Here is a 20,349-nt window from a genome sequence, read left to right as displayed (position 1 = left end):
GGGGATTCAACCTTTTCCGGTTTCCCAGAGGACAAGACCGGGAATCCACAATGTCTGGGCTCCTTCACCTCTCGCTGATTTTCTCGGTGTCTCCGAAGAAAGCATCCCGAGTTCTGGGCTGTCCACCCACCCACCCACCCGTCCGTCCGTCCGTCCGTCCAGCTGTTGGCTTTGATCTCTTCAGAGGAATCTGTCACGCGAATTCGGTGCGTTGGCATTCGCCAGCTGCCTCTTGCTCAAGCGTAGGAGTTTAAACTTGAGCAGTTTTCCTTCGTTTTGCTAATTGGGTCTGACCTATTGTGCAAGAGTTTTCCTAAGGAACTAATGCTGTTGTAGAGAAAAGCACTCTGCCGAGTATCTGGCCGGTGAAATCTGGTGTTGCCAAGACCCAGGATAATGCAGAGCAGGCGGGCAGAAGCTCTGCTATTGATTTTACCCTTCGTAAGTTGCTTTGGATGGAGGAGTAAAGCTGTATATTTGCTACAGCTGTTACGGGAATCGCTGCTGCTGATTTCCTAGCGAAAGCTGTTACAAACTGGAAGAAAAAAAAGGCAAAAAACCTGAACTCTCTGGTGAGAAGAGCAGAGACAGTATTTTAAAGGCACCAGAGGCTATCGATGTCTCTAAAGCAAGTCTGTGATGCTGACCTTAGGTCAGCGCAGCTCCCTGCCTCGGTTCGGTAGCAGCTGAGCTTTATTTATGTGATCTATAAAGACAAGCCATTGATGCTGTTTGCAGCTCTGTGTAGCATTTGAAGAACATCTCAAGTTTTTTTTTGTTACGTTTTTCTGTTGCTTTGTCTTCCTTACAGCCTCGTACTACAAACGTCTGCCTTGATTTGGAAGGCTGGAGGATCTCGGAGCAGGCTGATGGGACGGAAAACGAAGCTAGCTGTAGGTTTCTGCTCCCCACTGCTTCGTTTGGGGGGTTTGGGCGTCGTAGCACAGGCTTAGTTTATACCATCGGTCCTCTTGTCAAGTCCTCTGGGCGGAGGAGAAAAGCCAGGAGCTGGTGACAGAGAAGGAACGAGGCTTGGCCGTTCTTAAAGCCAGCCCTGGAGTTTCCCCTGTTCCGTGGGGTCACGACAAACCTTTGTCTTGCTTGGCCTTCAGCCCTTTCTCTCTTACTATGTCCTTCCTGAGGTGTGAATTAAAATGTCGTAGGATCTCCTGCGGACCACCAGTGGCGTCAGAGAAAAATACGAAGAAAAAGAAGAAAGCAGCCCTAGAAGGCGGAGCAGAAGGCGCCGCCGGGGGTGGCTGGGCAGCCGCCCCGACGGGGCTGCGCCGTTTCTCCCCGGAGCAGCTCCTTTCCTGGCTCCCTCCGCAATGGGCTGGAGGTCAAAGTCTGCATTTATGCAACCCCGTTCGCCAGTTCCATCGCAATAAACCGTGCGCTTCGGGAGGCAGCCCTTGAATATTTTAACATCTCCAGCATCCTTTGGGCGCGGAGACGCTCGATAGGCGGGACGCGACCGTAGCTCTGCCCGAGGAATTCATCGGCGGTCCTTCGGGTTCAGGAGACGTGACGGCAAGCAGGCTTTGCTTAAATGGCTGCCCTTCAGCATCAGCACCTCACTCGGGTGTGCGCGGGGCCGGAGCGCCTCCGGGCAGTGCCGCTGCCCCTGCCGCCGTGCCGGTGAGCTGACTTTTGTCGAGGCAGGCCGGGACGGAGTGGCCTCTAATGAGGCTCCAAGCCTGCAAGCGGTCTGCAGAGTGCTTTTTGGGAGCCCTGGTGCTGACGCTTGGCTAATAAATCAAGGGGCCTGAGGCCGGTATAACAATATTAATTAGGATGCTGGGGTGCTAGCTAAGTGTTTTTAGCTGGTTTTGCTCCTGGGCTTATGGACTATAAAGCCTGAGTGTGGATTTTATAGTGTAATAAAAAGAAACACTTCTGGCTGTAAAAGAACGAGACTGCAGTAAATCTGTGGTGAAATAAAGCCAGAGAAAAGGATCTAGGTGATCCCGCGCCTTTGTAAAGAGTATTTCTTCTGTTAGCAATTAATTAAAACGGTCTGGGTTTTTTTTTGGTAGTTGAATGGCCTTTTCAGGCAGCCTGGTGTTACTTCTGGTGTACAAACCTTATTCTTTGGAGGCGATGTTCCGTCGTGCTCTGCTAGAGAAAACGCACCTAAGGACATCTTGGTCGCTTGGTCCTTTTTTCGGCGGAGCAGCCGCAGCGAGTTTTTTACGATCTGCCGTGCTGCGGGAGGAGGCAGAGGCAGCGAGCAGCTCTCGGCGAGCCGCTTGCCAGGTTACAAAACCGTGCGGGTCCCAGGGTGGCGGCCTCTTTATCTAAAATAAAAGGGGGAGTGCTTTCTTAAACCGCAAAGTGCTCAGCCTCTGGCAAACGATTTAATTCAGTCTGGAAGCCTGCGTCTCGTGAAGGCGTCCGCGTGCCCGCCGCTCGCCGGAGCAGCAGGCGGCCGATCCTCGGCTCGCTGCCCGAAGTCCCCGCGTCCGAGGGCTTCGCCCGGTGCCTTCCCCCCTCGCCACCCCCTGCTGGAAGGGGGTCGTCTGCTCCCCTGCACGCGTGAGCCCTGCTCAGAGATGTCCTGACGTGGCTCCAGCCACCCAGAGAAAGAAGTAAACAGTCATTTTAATTTTGCTTTCCATGACAAATGCAGAAATAATCCTGTCGGCTGAAAGGTCACTTATTTTTAAAGGGGCTCTGACTCAGAATTGGCTTTTCAGAAACTCTCCTCGTAGTGAGTATCTTGTAAATGATCAAAGCTGGTGTTTTTAAACTACAGCTTCAGTTCGTGCTACTTAGATTTTCGGCATCGGTAGCTAGCTCAAGGAGAACCTACCAGCCGCGTCCCTTTGCTGGGCTGTCACACCGCAGGCTTCTGGTGGCAGACGGTCCTGGAGAGCAGAAGGTGGCCCGAGGAAGACGCGTGCTTTTCTCTCAGGTTTTGGGTGCACAGATTGCTGTTAATGCTCAGTCACCTTACAGAGAATTTAGCCTCCCCCCAGAGAACCCTTTATGACATCTTTTCGTTACTTTGCAGGCGTTGGAAGTGATTTTGATTCTGTCCAGCCCTTCGGGATTAGTTTCCCTTGGAGCTTGTCACGGTACCTGCCCCTCTGGAGCAGAGCAGCTGATAAAACTTGAACGATTTAGTCCATTTAAGAAGCTGAGCATTTACTGCTCGCTGGTGGATAAGACTAATAGGAGGAGGAACCAGGTGCTGTGCCGTTTTGTGCCCCTGCCCAGGCGCCCGTGTTGTGGGACTGTCCTGGCTTCGGAGCATCGTCGGAGTTCTCGGTGCCCAAATACCGAGCGGGTGAAAGCCGTGTGATGCTTTGGGAGGTGGTGGTGGTGTCATCTGGTCGTCTGGTGGCGGTGGGTGAGGTTTTCTTGTGCTCGTGGCCTGCCCCCAGCCCTGCCGGGCTGTCAGGACGTGCTGGTGCTGTGCCCCGTGTGCTGCGTGAGGGCGCGGGTTGCGTCCCGGGCTTGGTGCCCGCGCTTGTCTCCTCTGCTGCTCTTGCCCGGTCGTGACTGCCCGTGCCACTGCAGGTTAAATTGCCTCGCGAGGCCAAGTTAAACATGCCAGGAGTTACTTCGGAAGCTTCAACCAGGAAATTGCACTGAAGGCAACGTCTGAGCATGGGGCTGATCCCTGCCAGAACGGTGATCCTGAAACCATCGTGCTAGCAGCAGGGGGAACGAAAGGCAGCGGGTAAGTGCTTGTGTTTTACACTGGCAGCCTTCGTGCTGAAGGTGCACCACCCGCTCTGACCTCTGCTGTGCACGGCCGTGGGGAAGAGCATCGGTGCTCACTGCACAACCGCCGTGAAGCTACGGGAGACATCGGAGTGCGGCGAGATCGGGGGCGAGCTGTGCCCCCGCCCGGCGGGGTGCTTCTCTCCTGGCTCAGGTGGAACAGCGTTCTGCCTACGCGGCACGTTTTCATCCTCCAGCAGTGAACCTGTCAGCGAGGATTCTTAATCTGCCGGCTGTGAACGTAGGTCGTGGCTACCTGCGAGACTTCCAGCAGGAGGGCTGCGCTGTGTCTGCGCTGTGCTGCCATGCGGGTACGTACAGCCGGTCAGAGCTGAAGGTGAATGGCAAACAGCGACAGGCAGGCCAAAAAAAGACTTTTTTTCCATGCGTAGCACTGCGCAAACTGTACGCAGAGAGCTGGAAGTGCTGGCCGTGTGTGTTCCCATCAGTGATGCCAGGACTGTTCTGGAGAGAAGGTGCCCCACCGGGGGTCACATTCTTCTGGCTGAGAGAATTGAAGCTGGCATTCGCCGGGCTGAGTTAAGTGCCTGTGTGCTAATGTGTGCTGATTACTGGTGGCACGTCGGTATCTTACAGGGCTTCGGCTGGCATTCCAGCTGCTTCCTGAGAGCTCAGGCCTGCCAAATTACCTGCTAAGCCAGGGTAAGTTGCTGTGAAAATGAGCAGTCTCGGGGAATCGATCGTTTTAGTCAAGAGCTTGCTCAGAAGTTCAGAATCTTTTTGTGTATTAGAAAAGAAAATTCCTTGAGCTAAAAGCCAGCACTTGGCTGCTGCAGAAATCACGGATGAGTGCGACAACCTGCCAGACTTCTGTAGCGTTTGCAGTGAGGCAGGAGAAGTGTGTTTAAGTTCGCCGTCTAGGTGAATTCCAGGTGCGGTGAGATTTGAGAACTGTTTCCCAGTAAAAACCTCTCTGTTTGGTAAAGAGGCAGCCGGCATTTGCAGCCTGCCGTCTATTTACCGATTTCTTAGCTAGGTTTGATCTTGGCTGTGCTTTCTTCCCCTCCGCCGGACTTAAACGTGCGTTTCTTTTCCGTCCTAGGACATGGTGCGGGGAGAAGAGCACAGATAAAGAGCCTCCCACCGCTCCCCAGCCCGCTCCCCCTGCCCGGAGGACTTCATGCGGCGGGACCCGGGCTGATGCCCTCAGCACACGCTGCCATGGACGGGGGGAAGAGCTGTCCGCAGCACGAGCACCAGCAGGCGGGCGACGCGCTCTACAGCGTCCCTGCCTTCCGCTCCCAGCTCGCCGTGCCGGCCATGGAGGTGAGGGCCCCGCAGCAGCGCGTGAGGCTGCCTTGGGGTGTCCCCAGAGGGGTCTGGGCAAGGCAGCCCAGCTCGGGAGCCGCATCCCGGGAGCCCTGGTGGGTGTTTGCGGGAGCCATTTACCAGACTTGCTAGGCAGCTGTCCAGGGGCAGGAGGTATTGATCGCGAATGCTGGAAGGTGGAGGTGACGGCTGTCTACTTACTGCCTTGGACGTGGGAGGAGAAAAACAAGGCTGTGATTAAAACGACGCCTCCTTAAAAGCTGGAAGGTGCCAGGCTGCTAGGGAGAGGGGTGAAGAGCTTATGCAGAACCGCGAACTTTGTTTCCCTCTCAGCTTGTCTCTGAGAGATGCTAAATCTGTTCCTAGGTCCAGCTGTGCCTTTTTTTTTGAGAGTGGCACAGCGGAGTAGGGTTGTGTTTGTCCCAAAACAGCTTCTAAAATAAGACCGCATCCCTGATGCATTTGTTCTGAAAAGGGCAATAAGCAGACCTTTACCCCAAAATTGTTTACGTGTCCCTGCAGCTCTGTTTCTAAGTCTCGTTTGAGTTTTGCCGCATACGTGAACGTACAGGTTAAAAAGAGGGCTGTCTCACCAAGTGCATGGTGCTTCAGACACCAGGTGTTGTTGTTTTGGATGCAAAAAAGGACGTATGAAAGAGAAGCTGAGAAATAGATGTGTTCTTCCCATGATCGTACTGGTACACACTGAGCTAAAAGCTTCCCGTGAATGTTGGACCCTGTTTGGGTGGGAAGGGGGCGGTGGGAAGTGTGCAGGCGTGTACCTGTGCGAGCCAACTTCAAGAGAATTGGGTCGGTACTCGCTCTCTGCAGAGACTGAAGTTAAAGGGCGACGAAAGGGGAATGGCCCTGTCGTCCTCCGGGGGCAGGAGCAGGACAGGAGGCTCAGAAGCTGGCACTGCAGAGTAGCGCTGGACTACGGGAGGTCGAGAGCCACGTCTGCTGCTGGCAGGCGCCGAGGGGGAGAAGTCGCGTTCCTGGCTGAGAGCTGCAGGTGGTTGTGCCGGCCCTCAACTGCTGTAACCGTTTTGGTTTCTGCTTTCAGAATTCCATGCTGGCGGCCGACTCGTGGAGTAACTGCTACCCTGCCTCTTTCCCAACCTCATCTTTCCTAAGCGAAAACCAGTGAGTGCAGTTCTCCTTTATACAGCTCTATGCTCTTGCACACTCCGTGATTCAACTGTTTCTTTAGTACTTTCCTTGTTTACTTTGTTTCTCGAACTGATGGGGAAATAATTGCATCACACTCATCTTGTGGCATTTCATAAACTGCTACATATTGGAAAAAGCAGCAAACAGCTTTAAAAAAAAAAAACAACAAAAACCAACAAAACTTTGATTTCTGGTAAACCTGGTGGCTGCTGTGCGGGAGAAACGGCCTTGTTCTAGCCTGGATTTGTTGCACTAATGGAGTTCCTAAACACCCCATTAGCACAATCTGGCTGAACAAATGTCGTGCATCTGGAGCTTTATACGGATGGCGAATGGCGTGGACAAGAGGAAGGCGTTACCGGCCCCGGGTGGCAGGCTGGTGTGAGGTGAAGGTAGAATCTGCTGCTGTGTAGATGACTAGAAGCTGGCGAAATGCTCTTAGCCCACGTCTGCTGAAAAAATATACGCAACCCTAACCGTGCAACCCCGAGTTCAAGAGTCATTACTTTTTCCTCTGGTTACAACTGATAACTCTGCGCTGATAAGCTCGTCCCCCACGGTGCGAAGTGATGAGAATGGGCTCATGTGAGAAATCGTGACTTCCTTCAAAGTAAAGCTGCCTAGTGCACAGGGAGGTGCCACGGAGCAGGGCTGTGCCGGGTCTCAAACCTTCGCATAGTAACAGGGGTTCTGCCCTGTCTGGTGGGAAAATCATCCAGGTTACGTGCCTGAAACAGCATTTTTGGGGACCCTTTGTATAATGATAAATGTTGTTCTTCCCTCTCCTCCTTCCCTTTATGATGAACCTCCATCCTGGATCAGAAGGATGGATGCTGGGTGTGACAGGAGATATTTGGGGTGACATAACGTGGCCACGTGCCGTCACAGAGTGACGGGCTGGAGCTCTGTTGGGACGGGGAGATGCTGATTGCTGGGAAGAAGGTCTGAAGGCTGGCCGACGGCCGCTTCGGTCGCTGTGAATACAGGGAGTGGCACAGATGTACAGGATGTGTTTTTATTTAGGTCAGAGGTGGAAGGAAGAAAAGTAAAAGAAACAGAACTCGGTATCGCGAGCTAGAAACCGTGTTCCAGGTGCTTGAGGATTTAGTTCTACCTCCTTCCTGAGTGGATTTTAGCACCTTCGTGGAAAAGCAGAGATCCATCCTCCCGAGCGCTTCGGTTCCAGGCTGGCTGTCAGCAGGACGATCAGCTCCTCTGCTCAGAGCAGTGGGACCCCTTTTGTCTCCGAATTAGTTCTGCTCGTTTCTCGTGTGCCTGGTCTGCGGAGGAAGGTAGCCAGCAGCGATAGGGTGAATGTAAGAGGACGGTTCTTGCGGTACGACTACCAAGAAGCTGTCCCACAGGTGCTGCGTGGAGCTCTGCCTTGTTAGTTACTCCCCAAAGTGAGAACTGGAGAGGAGCTATCAGATAAGTTCAGTATCTTTGCTCTTAGCTAGCCCGTCTCTGATTGGAAGAGGGTGTACTTTTTGAGCATGATTCCTGTAAATTACAGTTTGTGAACCCTCAAGAGAGCTATAACAGAATTTCTGTTTTGCTGCATTGAACCACAAGATTAGATTGTGTTTGTCTATTGTGTGTTTTTTTTTTTCTTTGACCGTTTGTTCTGGTTTTGCCCCTCACTTTTTTCTTGTGTAGCGCTGCTCTTTGCTGTTTGTTTCGACTCTGCTGGAAATGTTGTAGCCTTGATCCTGCAAAGGCATGCCTCCATTTAACGCTGGTGTAAACTTGTTGACTTTGCTATCGTTACTTTAGGAAAGGAGGCTCATTGCAGCGTTTATTTGCTGGAGAATGGTTTAGTCAAGGCCGCACCTTTAGCTTCCTGTTTTTCATATCCTGGTAGCTGTAAAAATTACCTTTCAGGTGAAATTTTCCATATCTGTATTTCATGACAAACAAAAGAAGCCTGTCCTGTATTTGAAAACTGCAGCTGAGCTTTTTTAGGTGGGATATTGTAGGCTGAGTGCGCTCCAGGTAGAAACCCCGAAGGGATGGAAGCAAAGAGGGGGATTCTAAAGGGAGTCATAATTAAAGCTACCACAGTATAAGAATAAAAATATAAATATAGATGGAATTAGAGTTAGTCCAAGATTCTTCAAAATCCTGGTAGCAGAAGCCTCCTTTGCGAGTGGCTGTGTTTGGACACGGCTTACTCCCCTAGCAAAGGGCTTTGTCCTGAGGCAGGTTTTTCCTGTTTCTTTTCAGTAGTTTCATGCTAGAGAATTTCTTTAAAAGATACCAGTGCTCGCCTCTTTGTTTCGGCTTTTCTTAACCCGAAAATGTAAACAGTGGATTAAATGTTGCTGAAAGAACAAATGGTGTTCAGGTGCCCTGCAGGGAAGGGCTGGAGCTGGGCTGATTTCAGGGCGGTTATCCCAGAAGCGCTGGGCTTCCTTCGCGGCGCTGGGCTCGGTGCGCTCCTTGCTTCAGGGAGCTCTGGGTCAGGCCTGTTGAGCTGTTGGAAGTGGTGTCACACATCTACAGAAAGTATTCCTCGAAACCGGGAGCGAAGATTTCTTGCCGGGTTTCTAAAACACACGCCTCCCTTCTCTTCTACTGCTTTCATGCACTTCTCCGCTTCACCACCAGTGAGTGGGGTACCACGTGCCATTATGTAAAGTAGGCTTTGGAATCGTGAGTTGGTCTAACGATGGGGAAGAGGAGTGCCTAGATTGTTGTCCAGGCAGTAGGTGACCTTGCCAGCCCGCCTCTCGTCGTCTGCTGGTCTGAGATGTGGAATTTGCATCTCTGGATGGGGGGCTGCACCGTCAGAGCACGGCGCCTGGCTGAAACGCCCAAAGGAGGTCTGCACTGAAATCACAGCATGGCCCCCGAGGGGCTTCAAGTGCATCGGACGCGTTGCTGAGCAGCTGGCGTGGAGCAGGCGCGGTATCACGGAAGGATGGAGACCCAGCTCCCGGGAGGGACGTGCACTGCGTTGGCTCACCAGAGGTGTGGATCCCAGTAAGCCTGCCCCCAGCGCGTTCCTCTGGGTCCTTCTGTTGAAAATGTGAGTTTCAGGGAAATTGAAGGAAATGATCAAATTCTTTTTCAAAAAAACAAGCAAACAAAATGCCCAACAGCCTTCTTTTGGAGTATGTGAAATAGCCCTACCAGGCGACCCGCTGGCTGGACTGACATCAAACGATTTGGGTGAGTCAGATGTCAGTTCAGGTTTGCCTTGTACCAAACTGTTCCACTGCTTCTATATTTAAAGCGGGTGGCAGCAAAAACAGCAGGCTTGCTCTTTAAAGCAATTGTCTGAACTTGATATAATCCGAAGATGCTCCCCACCCAGCTCGTGATGTCCCAGAAAGATGAAAGAATTTCTGAGCCGTTATTCCTTCCAGGACGGTAGCAAGCAGCTCTGCAGTAAGACGGATGATGTTTGTTGGCTTCCAAACGTTGTGCACCTTCACGGACTTTCCTTTACATTCCCCTTGATTGCTTCAAGAGGCAACCTCAATGCGAATCGGTGGCTGAAAGGGACTGAGGTAGCGCCTGCACCCAGAGTAGCTTCCATGGAGCAGTTTGCTGGTAACCAAATCCTGGAGAAGGTGAGCGGGTATGGACAGGGCAACCTTCCTCTGAGGCTGTTTTCACGTCCTGGCTCTGGCAGTGCGGCGAGGTTCCTTACTCGATTCTTGCCGTTAACGCTGGATTTGCAGTCTGATCCGAGCCAACCTGTCAGTGGCTTTATGCCAGCTCTTCAAACGAGGGTGGGCGTCTTCTGAGTTCGTGATGGAGGAAAAAAAGGCAGAGCACAGTACCAAAGGTACTAAAAGGGTGATGGGAAATGCTGCGTGCTCAGTGGCTTTCCTAAGAGGGTCTCAGAGCAGTGCACTGAATTCCTTTTAGCCTTTATGTCAGGCCTCCACGAGAAGAAAGGCGTCTCACGTTCACAGCTTTGAAACCCAGATTAAGGGAGGCAAAGCGACACGCCAGTGCTGGTGATGGCACGGCAGTTCCAGCCAGGGAGGCCGGGGCTGGCTTGGTTTGGTTTCCCTCCCGTTACCTTAGCTGACTTCTGGCCAGCCCCACAAGGCACTGGTGAAATGGGAGGCGATGGTAATTTTTGTGGTAAAAATAGTTTTCCCTATTCCTGGTTAGTTCGTTAAGCGCTGGCCAAGCTCTGTCCTCGTGCAAAGGAGAGAGAGAGACCACAGCAGCTCCAGCCTGAAAGCAGCTCAACAAGCCTTTCCTGTGCGTAAATACGTTAATTCCCAGAAACTGTACCCGGATTTTAATTTGGCTGAAAAGATCGAGGAGCCACAAGGCAGCGTTAAATTGCCAGATCTGTTACATGCAAGGGTGCTAAATCCACCACTGCTGCTTTTTGAGGGTGTTATCTTTATGATGCAAAGAAAAGAAAGGAGATAACATAAATACGTATGTAATGTGAAGCACGGCGTATGAATGAGCTGCTAGCCACACGTGGTGTTTTAATTGCTTAATAATATTTTGTTGGCGTAGTCATTCCCCAGCTCTGCTCCTGGACGGTATTCCTTTTTAAATTTTGCTTCTCCCTCCCCTCGCGTTGCCTTGCTGAAGCTGATTGCCGTGGCTTCTGAGAGCTTGGCACCACGAAGAGCGCACAGCTTGCCACGAGAGGAAACCAGGCAGCTCGGCCGAACCGTGGCTCCAGCGTGAAAACGTGTTGGGTGGCGATTGCCCAAGCGGCGTGAGCGCACAGCCCTTACGGGAAAGATTACGAAGCACATTCCTTGCTCCTGCAGGAGAGGGAAAGGCTCGCGTGTGTAATAGCAAAACCAGAAGGCAGCCTGAGTGCGGGCCAGAGGCTGCCCCTGGGAAGGAGGAAGGGAATTGCTCTTGTGCAATCCTTACCTACCCTCTGCTCGCAGGAAGCCAGCGCCAGGGGGGGGAGCAGGAGGAAGTGCTGGCGTGTGCCTTGCCCAGCAGGGAGGAATCAGAAGACCTTTGCCTTTTTTCGCTTGTTAGTGCAGTCGAGATTTTGCTGTGTTACTAGGCATAATCGGCTCCATCCAGAATCCATCCCTGCCTGGGCTAGCAGTTCTGTCTGGGCGTGCGTGTCCCCAACCCTCCCGTCTTTCTGTCTCCAAGCCGAGCGCTGTGGCTGGTGTGAAGCTCTCTGCCAGGGGTGTGCAAAGGGGGCTGTTCTCTTTCCAACGCTGCGAGCTCGTCTGTGCTACTTCGCAGTTTTATGACCCGAAGAAGCACTCGGGTGTGATATTTCCGTGAAACTCGATGCTTGTCCTTATGCAGTGTGATTGTCAGGTTCCATCACACCTGTCAAACGCTTGGCGCCGGGACATCATCAGGCTTATTTTGCTTTGTTGTCAGGATTGAAATATTATTTAATCCTGCAGATTATTGTTTTTTTCTATGAAATCCTTCCCAATTTACATAAATTGCTGAGAATTCAATTCGTAATCTTAATGCAGCTCTCCAGATTCTTGCGCTCCTGAGTCTGGGAAGTAGGATGCAACTTGCAGCTCTCTTATTGTGCCGCGCAGATATCTCTTCTGGGTAAACACACCTTTTTAAAATCAATCTCTCGTATGTGTCATCCCGTAAATGACCCTTCACCGCTAATGCTGGAGTCTGAAGCAACCTGAGGAATACTCAGAACTGCCAGGAAATAACTGCTTTTCCCATTTCCTTACAGGCAATATTTTAATTCCCCTCACGATTTTTATATGAATTCCATCAGCAGACCACATTTCTTGGATACAAACTATGCATCTGTGGACCCCACTGACTTCTTACCAAAAAATGGTGATTTTCCTCAGGTGAGTACATAGCTACTGATGGCTTTGGGGAAAAACTGTACTTTTGTGGTGGTGGGTTTTGTTTTTCAGGGTTGTGGTATAGAGGGGAAGGGAAGAGGCCAGCAGTGTCTTAAATTTATCTGGCCTCACATAGGAATCTCACATAGGAATTGCACACGAATGGGATAAATTCTGCTAGCAGCAATTCAGAAGCTATCCATTGTCTTGGTAGGAGCAAGAATTGCTTGTGGCTTTTAAAAATACATTTAACAAACACTGACAGCACATGGGAGAATCCTGTTTGCAGGAGGGTGTAGGTAAGTGTGAATGTGAAAATGCTTCAGTCAGTTAATTCATTTGCCTCCTAAAACTTTCTTCACTTACACATATTGCACTTGCTTTCTTGCTAATTACAAGTGGTGGATTCCTGAGCAGTGAATGTTTAAGGACTACATCAGCTCAGCGCCTAACGAACTCAGGGTTGAGCCAGTTCCTGTTTTTTTCTTTTTTTTTTTTTTCTTCAATGTTGGTGAAGTGTGGGAGTCAGTCTCCCTAGTTCATTTGGCATCCCTAGGGACCAGCAGGCATCCTTACCTCTGGGATCCCTCTGGGCTGGAAGATCTTCCCGTAGAGTTTTTGAAATGCTTCGCTTGCTTTTAGCAACATCTTCTGGTAAGATGAGTCAGTGAAGGCTGGAAAGTTCAGCTTCTGTGACAGAGCTGACTTGAAATAAAGAAGGGGCTAACTACATCCTTTCTGGGAGTTAATATAGATGCTATCAGTGCCTGTGCATGTTCTTTGCAATGTTTTTTTTTATACCCAGTGTCTGAAGATACATAGTGAGTGAAACTGTAGAAAGTTACCCTGCTCTGATCTATCAAGGCAACAGCCAAACTGAATGAACTCTGTAGCCCCGGCCCTTCCATCGCAGTAAGTTACTGCACTGATTATTGGGGAAGCAGATAATGTGCTGGATGCAGTCCAGCATCCTCCCTCAGGTAGTCAAAGGGCACAGCCTGCTGTGCTTCAGGAACTTCAAAGCAGCAGCCGAGGAGTGCGGCAGAGCTGCCGAGCGCCCCGTCGCTGCCAGCCCCTGCCCTGCGACCTGAGCCGCTGCTGGAGCACGGCTCTCCCTCCAGGCAGAAAACATGAGAAGGGGCAGAACTGGCACTGCAGGGCTGGCACGTGCTGCAAGTCAGGTGCAGGGTAGGTTTTTGATTAGACGATGCAGTGAGGAGCTTACGTGAAAAATTTCAGGGTAATTTTTGTATACTTAAGGCCTCCTGATGAGGCGTTATTAGCAGGCTGGCTGGGGGCTCAGCAGTTGCTGACAGATCGGACCTTACAGCCTCAAAGGTGCCCAGGGGATATCAAAGGAACCTTTCAGGTGTGCAGAACCATGGGCTGCGTTCAGAATCTTCATCTATGTTATCTACAAGTCAAATCAGTTTCATTAAAAGTACTCTTTTTTTTTCTGGTCACACAAAAGCTTACCAGCAGAGCCAGGCTTCCTCTGCGTGTGGGAAGGAGCTAATCTGAACATCGCAGTTGTCTGCCCCAGGTCTGTGCCCCGGCGTGGCAGATAAGCACGGCGGTGCTGTTGGGGTGTGTATGCAGTGGAGCTGTTTGGTTCCAACTCTTTCTGCATTCAGGTGAAGATCGACCCTTCTAGATCTTGGCTCTTAATTCTAGCCGTGCCCTGCAGCGCAGCGCTAAGTTGCTGAGAACAGCAGAAGGGAGACGTGAGGATAAACTGGGGCAGTATGTATGTGCTTTGGGCTGGCATCGTGCTTTGATACGTCAAGAAATGCTTCAGTAGGCCCCAGTAAGCTCCTGTGAGCTTTTGAATGCTTTTTTTCCTCTAACTGCCGAATGTCAAGACACGTGTATAAACAGAAACTCTTTCCTTTGTAATCTCTGTTCCTCCTGCATGATTCATTGAGATGCCTCAGCTTCTTGCTTTGCAGTGGATGCAGTGTCACGAACGTTGGATTATGCTGCTGAATTGGTTCAGCAGGGAAGAGCAGCTTGACTGTAAAGAACTTTATTCAGAAATGCGGCACGAAATACATTTATAGCAGTAGAAACAGCAATTTGATGCATTTCCCCTCTTCTTGAGGGAGATGTGCGAATTGCCGCTGTGTTATTTTCTTGGCAAGCCCAGAGAGAGGTTTCGAACCTCCTTGGGGGTCTGATTTCTGCAGGTTTGGTTTTACACATGCTGGGGATTCGAGCCCTTTGAGGTAAGCCACTGGTGCGGTAACCCAAATTCAGCTCCCTGAGCAGAGCTGCTGGGGGTGCTTCGTGTTCGCGACTCGCCCGACGCCACCAGGCTGCGCGGTCACCAGTAGCTGTTGCTGGTCCAGGGTCTTCTGACTGGATAAAACCAGATAAGTAAATGAATTATAATAGCATTGATCTTGGCCTCTTGCAGAATTAATTGTGGGAGGAATGAGGCAGAAATGTGATCCGCTCAACCTGTGCGAGCCATTTAGCAGCCTGCGATGGGAAGAGGGAGACGGGTCCTCCCCGCAGGTCTCGGCGTGCAGGTCTGGTGGAGTTTGGCTGATGGGTTTAACGGGAAAGGGGCTTAATTACTTTAACTCGCACACTTTCTAGTATCTTAAGTGGTCGATCAGCTTCCTTCCCCTGCTGCATGCGGAAATCGATCTCCGCCAGCTTGACAAGGGCAGATTTTGGAGATTCTTTGTGAAAAGGAGAAGCCCAGCTGCTGCGAGACTGCACCCGTTACAAGGTGCCTGCAGAAGTTCTTCTGATTCAAGGATAGGAATGAAGCGTCCATCTCTGAATCCATCCCAGCCGAGCCAGTTCTTTTGCTTTGCTGTCGCACCACACAGAGCAGGTGGTGCCACACAGGTTCACACGGGGTTTAGAGCATTTTATGGGTGTTTTTCTGGCCTGCTCAGTGGTTCTCTGTAAGCCCGTGCGCTGAGCGTTACTGCCTGGGACTTTCTGGAGATTCCCACAGATAACCCAAGGCAGTGATGTGTCACCCTGTGTGCTCTGAAACCGAGAAACACTGAATAAGATTTTTGTTAGAGCTTTGTTTTCCAATATGAAACTGCTCTGATCTAGTTCGTATTTCAGAGCGGCGTCTGTCTGGGGCTGCCACAGTGCAGACAGACGTGTGCTTGCCAGGTGCCTCGTGTGACAGCGCTAATGTGAAATAACACAAGTTTTGTGCTCTTCTGTCTCCCCAAGAGGCGTTTTAGTCTTAGCCAACCTCCAGCTCGGGCTGCTTGCCACGCTGAAGCGTGGAGCCAGAGCAGCCTTTCTGAACCCTTGGCTCTTGTCGCCTTCGAGTTTTTTGCGGGGTTTGCCGCAAGTGCTCTGACATGTGAGCATGTGGTAGGCACTAATGTGGAAATACGTTGATATAACCTAGGGCTCCCTAAACTGCCAGTCATTCCAAAGAAAAGCTGATGCTTTTCTGTAGGAGCCAGAATTGGAGCTTGGATCTCGTAGAGCGGGCAATTAACTGGAGGCAGTGGCATCCATCTGGAGTCATCCGGGAATGTCCTGGAGCCTTTCCATCCCTTGCTTCAGCAGTATTTTCCACTTTACTGATTTCCTGCTGTCCCAGATGCCAAACTGTTAAATATTAACAATCTGCACGGAAAGCTGAAACATGCCATTCAGGAGGTGTGGGAGCAGCTTGGGTGGCTGTATCTTTTCAGGTGACTGTATAGGAAAGTACCTGTCTTTTCTGTACTTGCCTGGCGTGGTGGCAGGAGTGGCAAGTCCCATGAAACGTGGTGCTGGTATGACCATGCCAGACTAAGGACTGAAACCAGGGAGGGAACATGAAGAGTTTGCACGCTTTGGTAAGAGATTCCTGATTAAATCTGTGGTCACTGGGCAGCCGAGATAAACTGGGTGCTTATGTGAGAACCTCGGCTGTCTTCGTACGTGAGTACAGCTTATTCTCTCGTCTTTGTTCAGATACCAGAATCCGGCGTGTGACAGCAAGCTCTGCTGTGCTGCTGACCCGCACCCTCAGGTTACAGCGCTGTGCGTGCCTGCGTGCGGCCCGGCAGTGCTGGCCTTTCTGCACGCTGTCCTGGGGGCCCAGAGGAAGGGGACGGAAACGTCACCTCTGATGTGGGGCGAAGCTTTGGGATCCTGTGTGTGATTTGATGGTGAGCTGGTGAACGCTGCGTCCCCGGCACGTACCTGCGGCTGTTCGGGGCTGCAGCGGGACTCCAGCCTAGACTCGGGCTGCAGAGGCGGTTTCTCTTTCAAGAGTTTTCCGGGGATGCACGTGATGCTGAAAATGGATTTAAAAGGCCTAAAGAGCAGATGCCTACTGATTCTGTCGAGGTGTTTGTGCAGTAAACACTTCCTGCTGGTGGTGGTGATCTGAGGATTGTTTGTGCGACCGAGGGCTTGAGGAACCGACCCAGGGGTGCAGAGTGGGAGGCTGAACTTTCTTCCTCCAGCGCTACCCTTTGAGTCCCCGTCTTCTCTCCCTGTTCTGTCTCAGGGCTCCTCAGCTGCGCCTTCAGAATGCAGACTGCTGGCCAGATGGTGCCATCAGAGGGAGTTGCCACACTTCTTAGCTGCTCTGGGAATTTCTTTTTAGTTGAGTCACTCACCACTGGCACTTGGGTCTGGTGAGAAGCCATTTCTGCGTGTATCGCAGCAGCCTCGATGAATGCCTGCTGCATGTTGGAAAAGATGCTTCATGTGCGTGGCCAGAACAGCCGAATGGGGACTTGTTTCCTCCACAGTATTTTTGTTTTTTTGGCTTGTTCTTGGGGTGATTCATCCTTGCCGGTCTGTTGGCATTCTTTATGTAAACAAGTGGCTTAAATTAAGGTTTAGAAAATAGTTACGAGGCCATATTGGAGTCTGATAGCACTTCTCGATCTTGGGAACTGTTGTCTTAAGCCAGAGCCTTGCTCAGACCTTGCGGTGTCGTCATCTTACAGAAAAAGTCCGCTGACTGCACGTACATCCTTAGAAATCAAACCCCGGAGGAGATGCACGACTTCGGTTTCCCCAGCTCCCCTCCGTGTCTGCTTTTTACTCCTCTGGCCTCGAAACCTGACGTCTCGAGGTGCCGCCGAGCCCGCTGCTGCTGTGCAGTAATTCTGTCACAAAGGCATTTTTATCACAGCAGGGCTCTCTCTTGTCGCTGCTGCTCGGCGCTGTGGGTTGCCGCAACAAAACGCTGGGTCCGGGAGGTTTGAGTTTATGCTCTGGCATCTGGTGTCTCCAGGCCAGCGTCTGTTAACCGCGGTCTGAGCGCCGAGCCTTATCGAAAAGCAGAGCGAGCTGTTCTAGAAAAGCATGCCTGTCGCTTAACTACTTGCTTCTCGGCCACCGCAGGTTTTTCTTTAAGCTTCGCTGTTCCGTCCTGTTTAGAATCACGTAAAACACGCGGCTCTGCCCGTTTCCTCGGAGCCTTTTTCTGACGGTCACTCTGCTTCCCTTTGCCTAACTTCACTCAGCTTCTTCCTTCGGTCTGTCCAGCCCAGGGCCCTTCTGAACGCGGAGGCTCCTCTGCTGGCTGCGTTTTTCCTAAGTCCCACTGACAACAAAGCTGCCCTTCCCGCAGCGGGACTGAGCAGCTCCCGGTGAGCACGGACGGTGTGGACACGGCGCCCTGCGAGGGAGCCCAGCCGGGGCTCGCTCCTTGCCTTTGCTCGCTCCTTGCCTTTGCTCGCTCCTTGCCTTTGCTCGCTCCTTGCCTTTGCTCGCTCCTTGCCTTTGCTCGCTCCTTGCCTTTGCTCGCTCCTTGCCTTTGCTCGCTCCTTGCCTTTGCTCGCTCCTTGCCTTTGCTCGCTCCTTCCTCGCGCACTGCAGCAGCTCGACGTGCAGCTGCTTTGGCAGGAGCTCGGGTACCCCTTCTAGAACTGAGCTGTGCTCGGGCTGGAGGAAGGAGGTCAGTCCAGCCTGGCCTAGGCTGTGGGGTCAGGCAGGAGTTGGCTGCTGTTGGGCCGAGCCGTTTGCAGGAGTGCGGTAAGGTGCATTACAGCCTCGTGCGATCCCTTCCAGACAGCTCGTGGTGTATGGGGGCTCTTGGCCACGCGTTAATCGTACACCAGCCCTCTTCCTACTACCACCCCCTTGCGATCTCCTATTAATCTTTCTCGTTAAAGGGAGGGGGCAATTAACCTACTCTTAAAAAAAAGTATTAATTTTTAAAAGTGCTTCAGCGCACAGAGCTGTGGTGATTTAAGAGAAATCAATGTACCAGTTATTAAATTATAAGAAGGACTCGGTTCTGACCGAGATGAAGAGTTTCCCAGAATAAGAAACCACCTGGAATTTCCTATCGCTGTCCTGGAGTTATGTCTACGGGGAATACAGATAGTAAAATCAATTAGCAGACAATTAACCGGCTCTGGTGCCTCCGCAGCACTTTGCGAACAAGTTGCTGTACGCGCTCACCTCTTTGTTTTCGTACTCCGGGGCTGGGCTTCTGGCCTGACTTAATTACACTCGAAAAACACCTTTGGTGAGGTGCCTAACGCTTGGTGCCGGGGTTTAGAGAAGCAGAGGTGGGGATTGCGGCGGCGCCTGACCCGGTTACGGTAAGCGCGGTTCTGCTGCGCCGGTGGCTGCGGCGTGCGCCCCCCGGGAGGGCAGCCGAGAGCGTGGTGTTCGTCTGCCGCCGCTGGCACGGGCTGTGTGGCTCAGCACCTGCAGGGTGCCTGGGCGATCGCACGCCAGATGGCACCACGAGACGATCCCCCAGCAAAGGGCTGAGCACCAGCCTGGGCTCCCAGCTCAGGGCTGTGCCGGCGTCGCCTTCCTTCGCCTCCTCGCCCACCGACGGCATCAGCAGGGGCGGAGGTTTGGCTGCCTCGTCTCCTCGTCGTTGGGTGAGCTTTAGGAGTAAATCTTCCTCCTCCATATCCAAAAGGAGCTCTTGGGGTAACTGAGGTGGCGATAGCCGTGGTTAAGCGTGAGTAATTCTGCTTTTGGGACCTCATTTGTTGTCAGCCGTGCTTGGCTGCCGCTCGCAGAAGCGGGGTGGCCGAGGCGCCGGTGGCCCTGCGAAGCGGTGCGAGGGCCTGGAGGAGGACCTGGCTCGGACGCTTCCTCCCTTCCAGGCTTGTTTGTTTTCATCTGCTTTGCTGGCTTCTGACGCTGCTATGCCCACCTTCTAGGCAGGAGAGAAGGCATGGGAGGCAACAGAAAACTGCCTTCTGCAATTCTTGGCAGGCCCTGGTCTCTGCCTCCTTCCCTTCATAAACCTAGCAAAAGCGGGAAAAGCACCGGTCTGAAACACGGAGTGCTCTTGAAAAATGCTGGTAATATAATTTAATAGCAGACCACTGGGAGATGTATTAAAATAGATGCTTTAATTCAAAGCAGAGTTGGTCTGAGTCAGTCTGATGGAGCGAGTTTCCCTGTCTCCAGTTCTGCTGGTGGTGGCTGCGTGTCCGCCGGGTAACACACTGAGGCCTCTGTTCCGAGGGGCTGCCTCGAATGCTCTTTCAAACACCCCTCACTTCTGCAAATTGTCCCTAATGCCACTGGTCCTACCACAGCAGTCACCGTGAGAAGTTTGCCTCCGACACGAATGGTTTCTTCATTTTTTATTTCCCTGGTCTCGTGTTATTGTTGTTATCGTTGTTAATGTTATTAATCGCAGCCTCTCGCTGCCTGCTTCCACGCGCTGCTTTCTTGCAGCTCGCAGGATCACCTGCAAGAATTTCTTCTCTTACTCTGGCTTTCCTTTATGCTTCACGCTGTTACCCAGCTCCTCCTTATTTCAAAACTCTTCACACTCCCACCAGCCTGAGATTTCTCCCCTGCACCTCGGCCCCAAAAGCCCCATCCAGCCTGGCCTTGAGCACCTCCAGGGCATCCGCAGCTTCTCCGGGCAGCCCCAACAAGTGCTTCCCGAGTGCCCTGTCCTCGGGCCAGCCAGGTTCTGACAGCGTTTGCTGATCTAACGCACCCTCCGCATGCTCTGCATTCAGCTCTGGTTATAAAATACCGCCCGGCTGCTTTGTTATCCTTGTTCTTGGTGTCTGCTTTAAAAATAAGCCTTTTGTGGTCTCACCTTGTCAAAGGCTCTGCGCAGTCACCACGCACTGTGCTGCCTCTCGCTCTCTTTTGAAACTAGAGCAGAAGCTGCCCTGTGCGAGGCAGGAACAGCTCTTCAGGTCTCACAACAGCCAAAATGCCAAGCCTCGCACCCAGCGTAGCGAAGCCGGTCACATCGTGGGAGCGGGAGAAGCACGGCCTGGGCTGTACGATACATGCTCTTCCATCTCTCACCCCTCTGGAAGGAAAAGCCAACCCCATTAGGACAAACCGCAGAGAGTTCGAATGTTCAGGACTCTTCCACCTTTTAGCTACTCTTAAGACGTTTTTCCAAGGCACTGAGGACTTGCAGTGCTTTGGTTAAATA

At 51.9% G+C, this 20,349-nt stretch overlaps 1 protein-coding gene across 2 annotated transcripts in view; it reads left to right on the top strand.

Moving 5' to 3' along the window:
* SBNO2 (strawberry notch homolog 2) overlaps positions 1–20,349 on the top strand; it is a 60,502-nt gene that overhangs the window by 7,275 nt on the left and 32,878 nt on the right. The window contains exons 2-4 of one of the 2 annotated variants that reach the window (XM_066983884.1): positions 4,793–5,016; positions 6,083–6,162; positions 11,855–11,978. In XM_066983884.1, coding sequence (XP_066839985.1) covers positions 4,891–5,016; positions 6,083–6,162; positions 11,855–11,978 — 330 coding nt within the window. In that variant the 5' untranslated portion in view covers positions 4,793–4,890. Of the gene's footprint in view, positions 1–4,792; positions 5,017–6,082; positions 6,163–11,854; positions 11,979–20,349 lie in introns of those variants that run through there. The other variant, XM_048051966.2, reaches the window with a different exon arrangement.

The sequence above is a fragment of the Anser cygnoides genome, chromosome 27 (genome assembly GCF_040182565.1).
Source record: "Anser cygnoides isolate HZ-2024a breed goose chromosome 27, Taihu_goose_T2T_genome, whole genome shotgun sequence".
Classification (NCBI taxonomy): domain Eukaryota; kingdom Metazoa; phylum Chordata; class Aves; order Anseriformes; family Anatidae; genus Anser; species Anser cygnoides.
The sequence above is the reverse complement of the archived record's forward strand: the minus strand, read 5'-3'. Positions and strand labels throughout refer to the sequence as shown.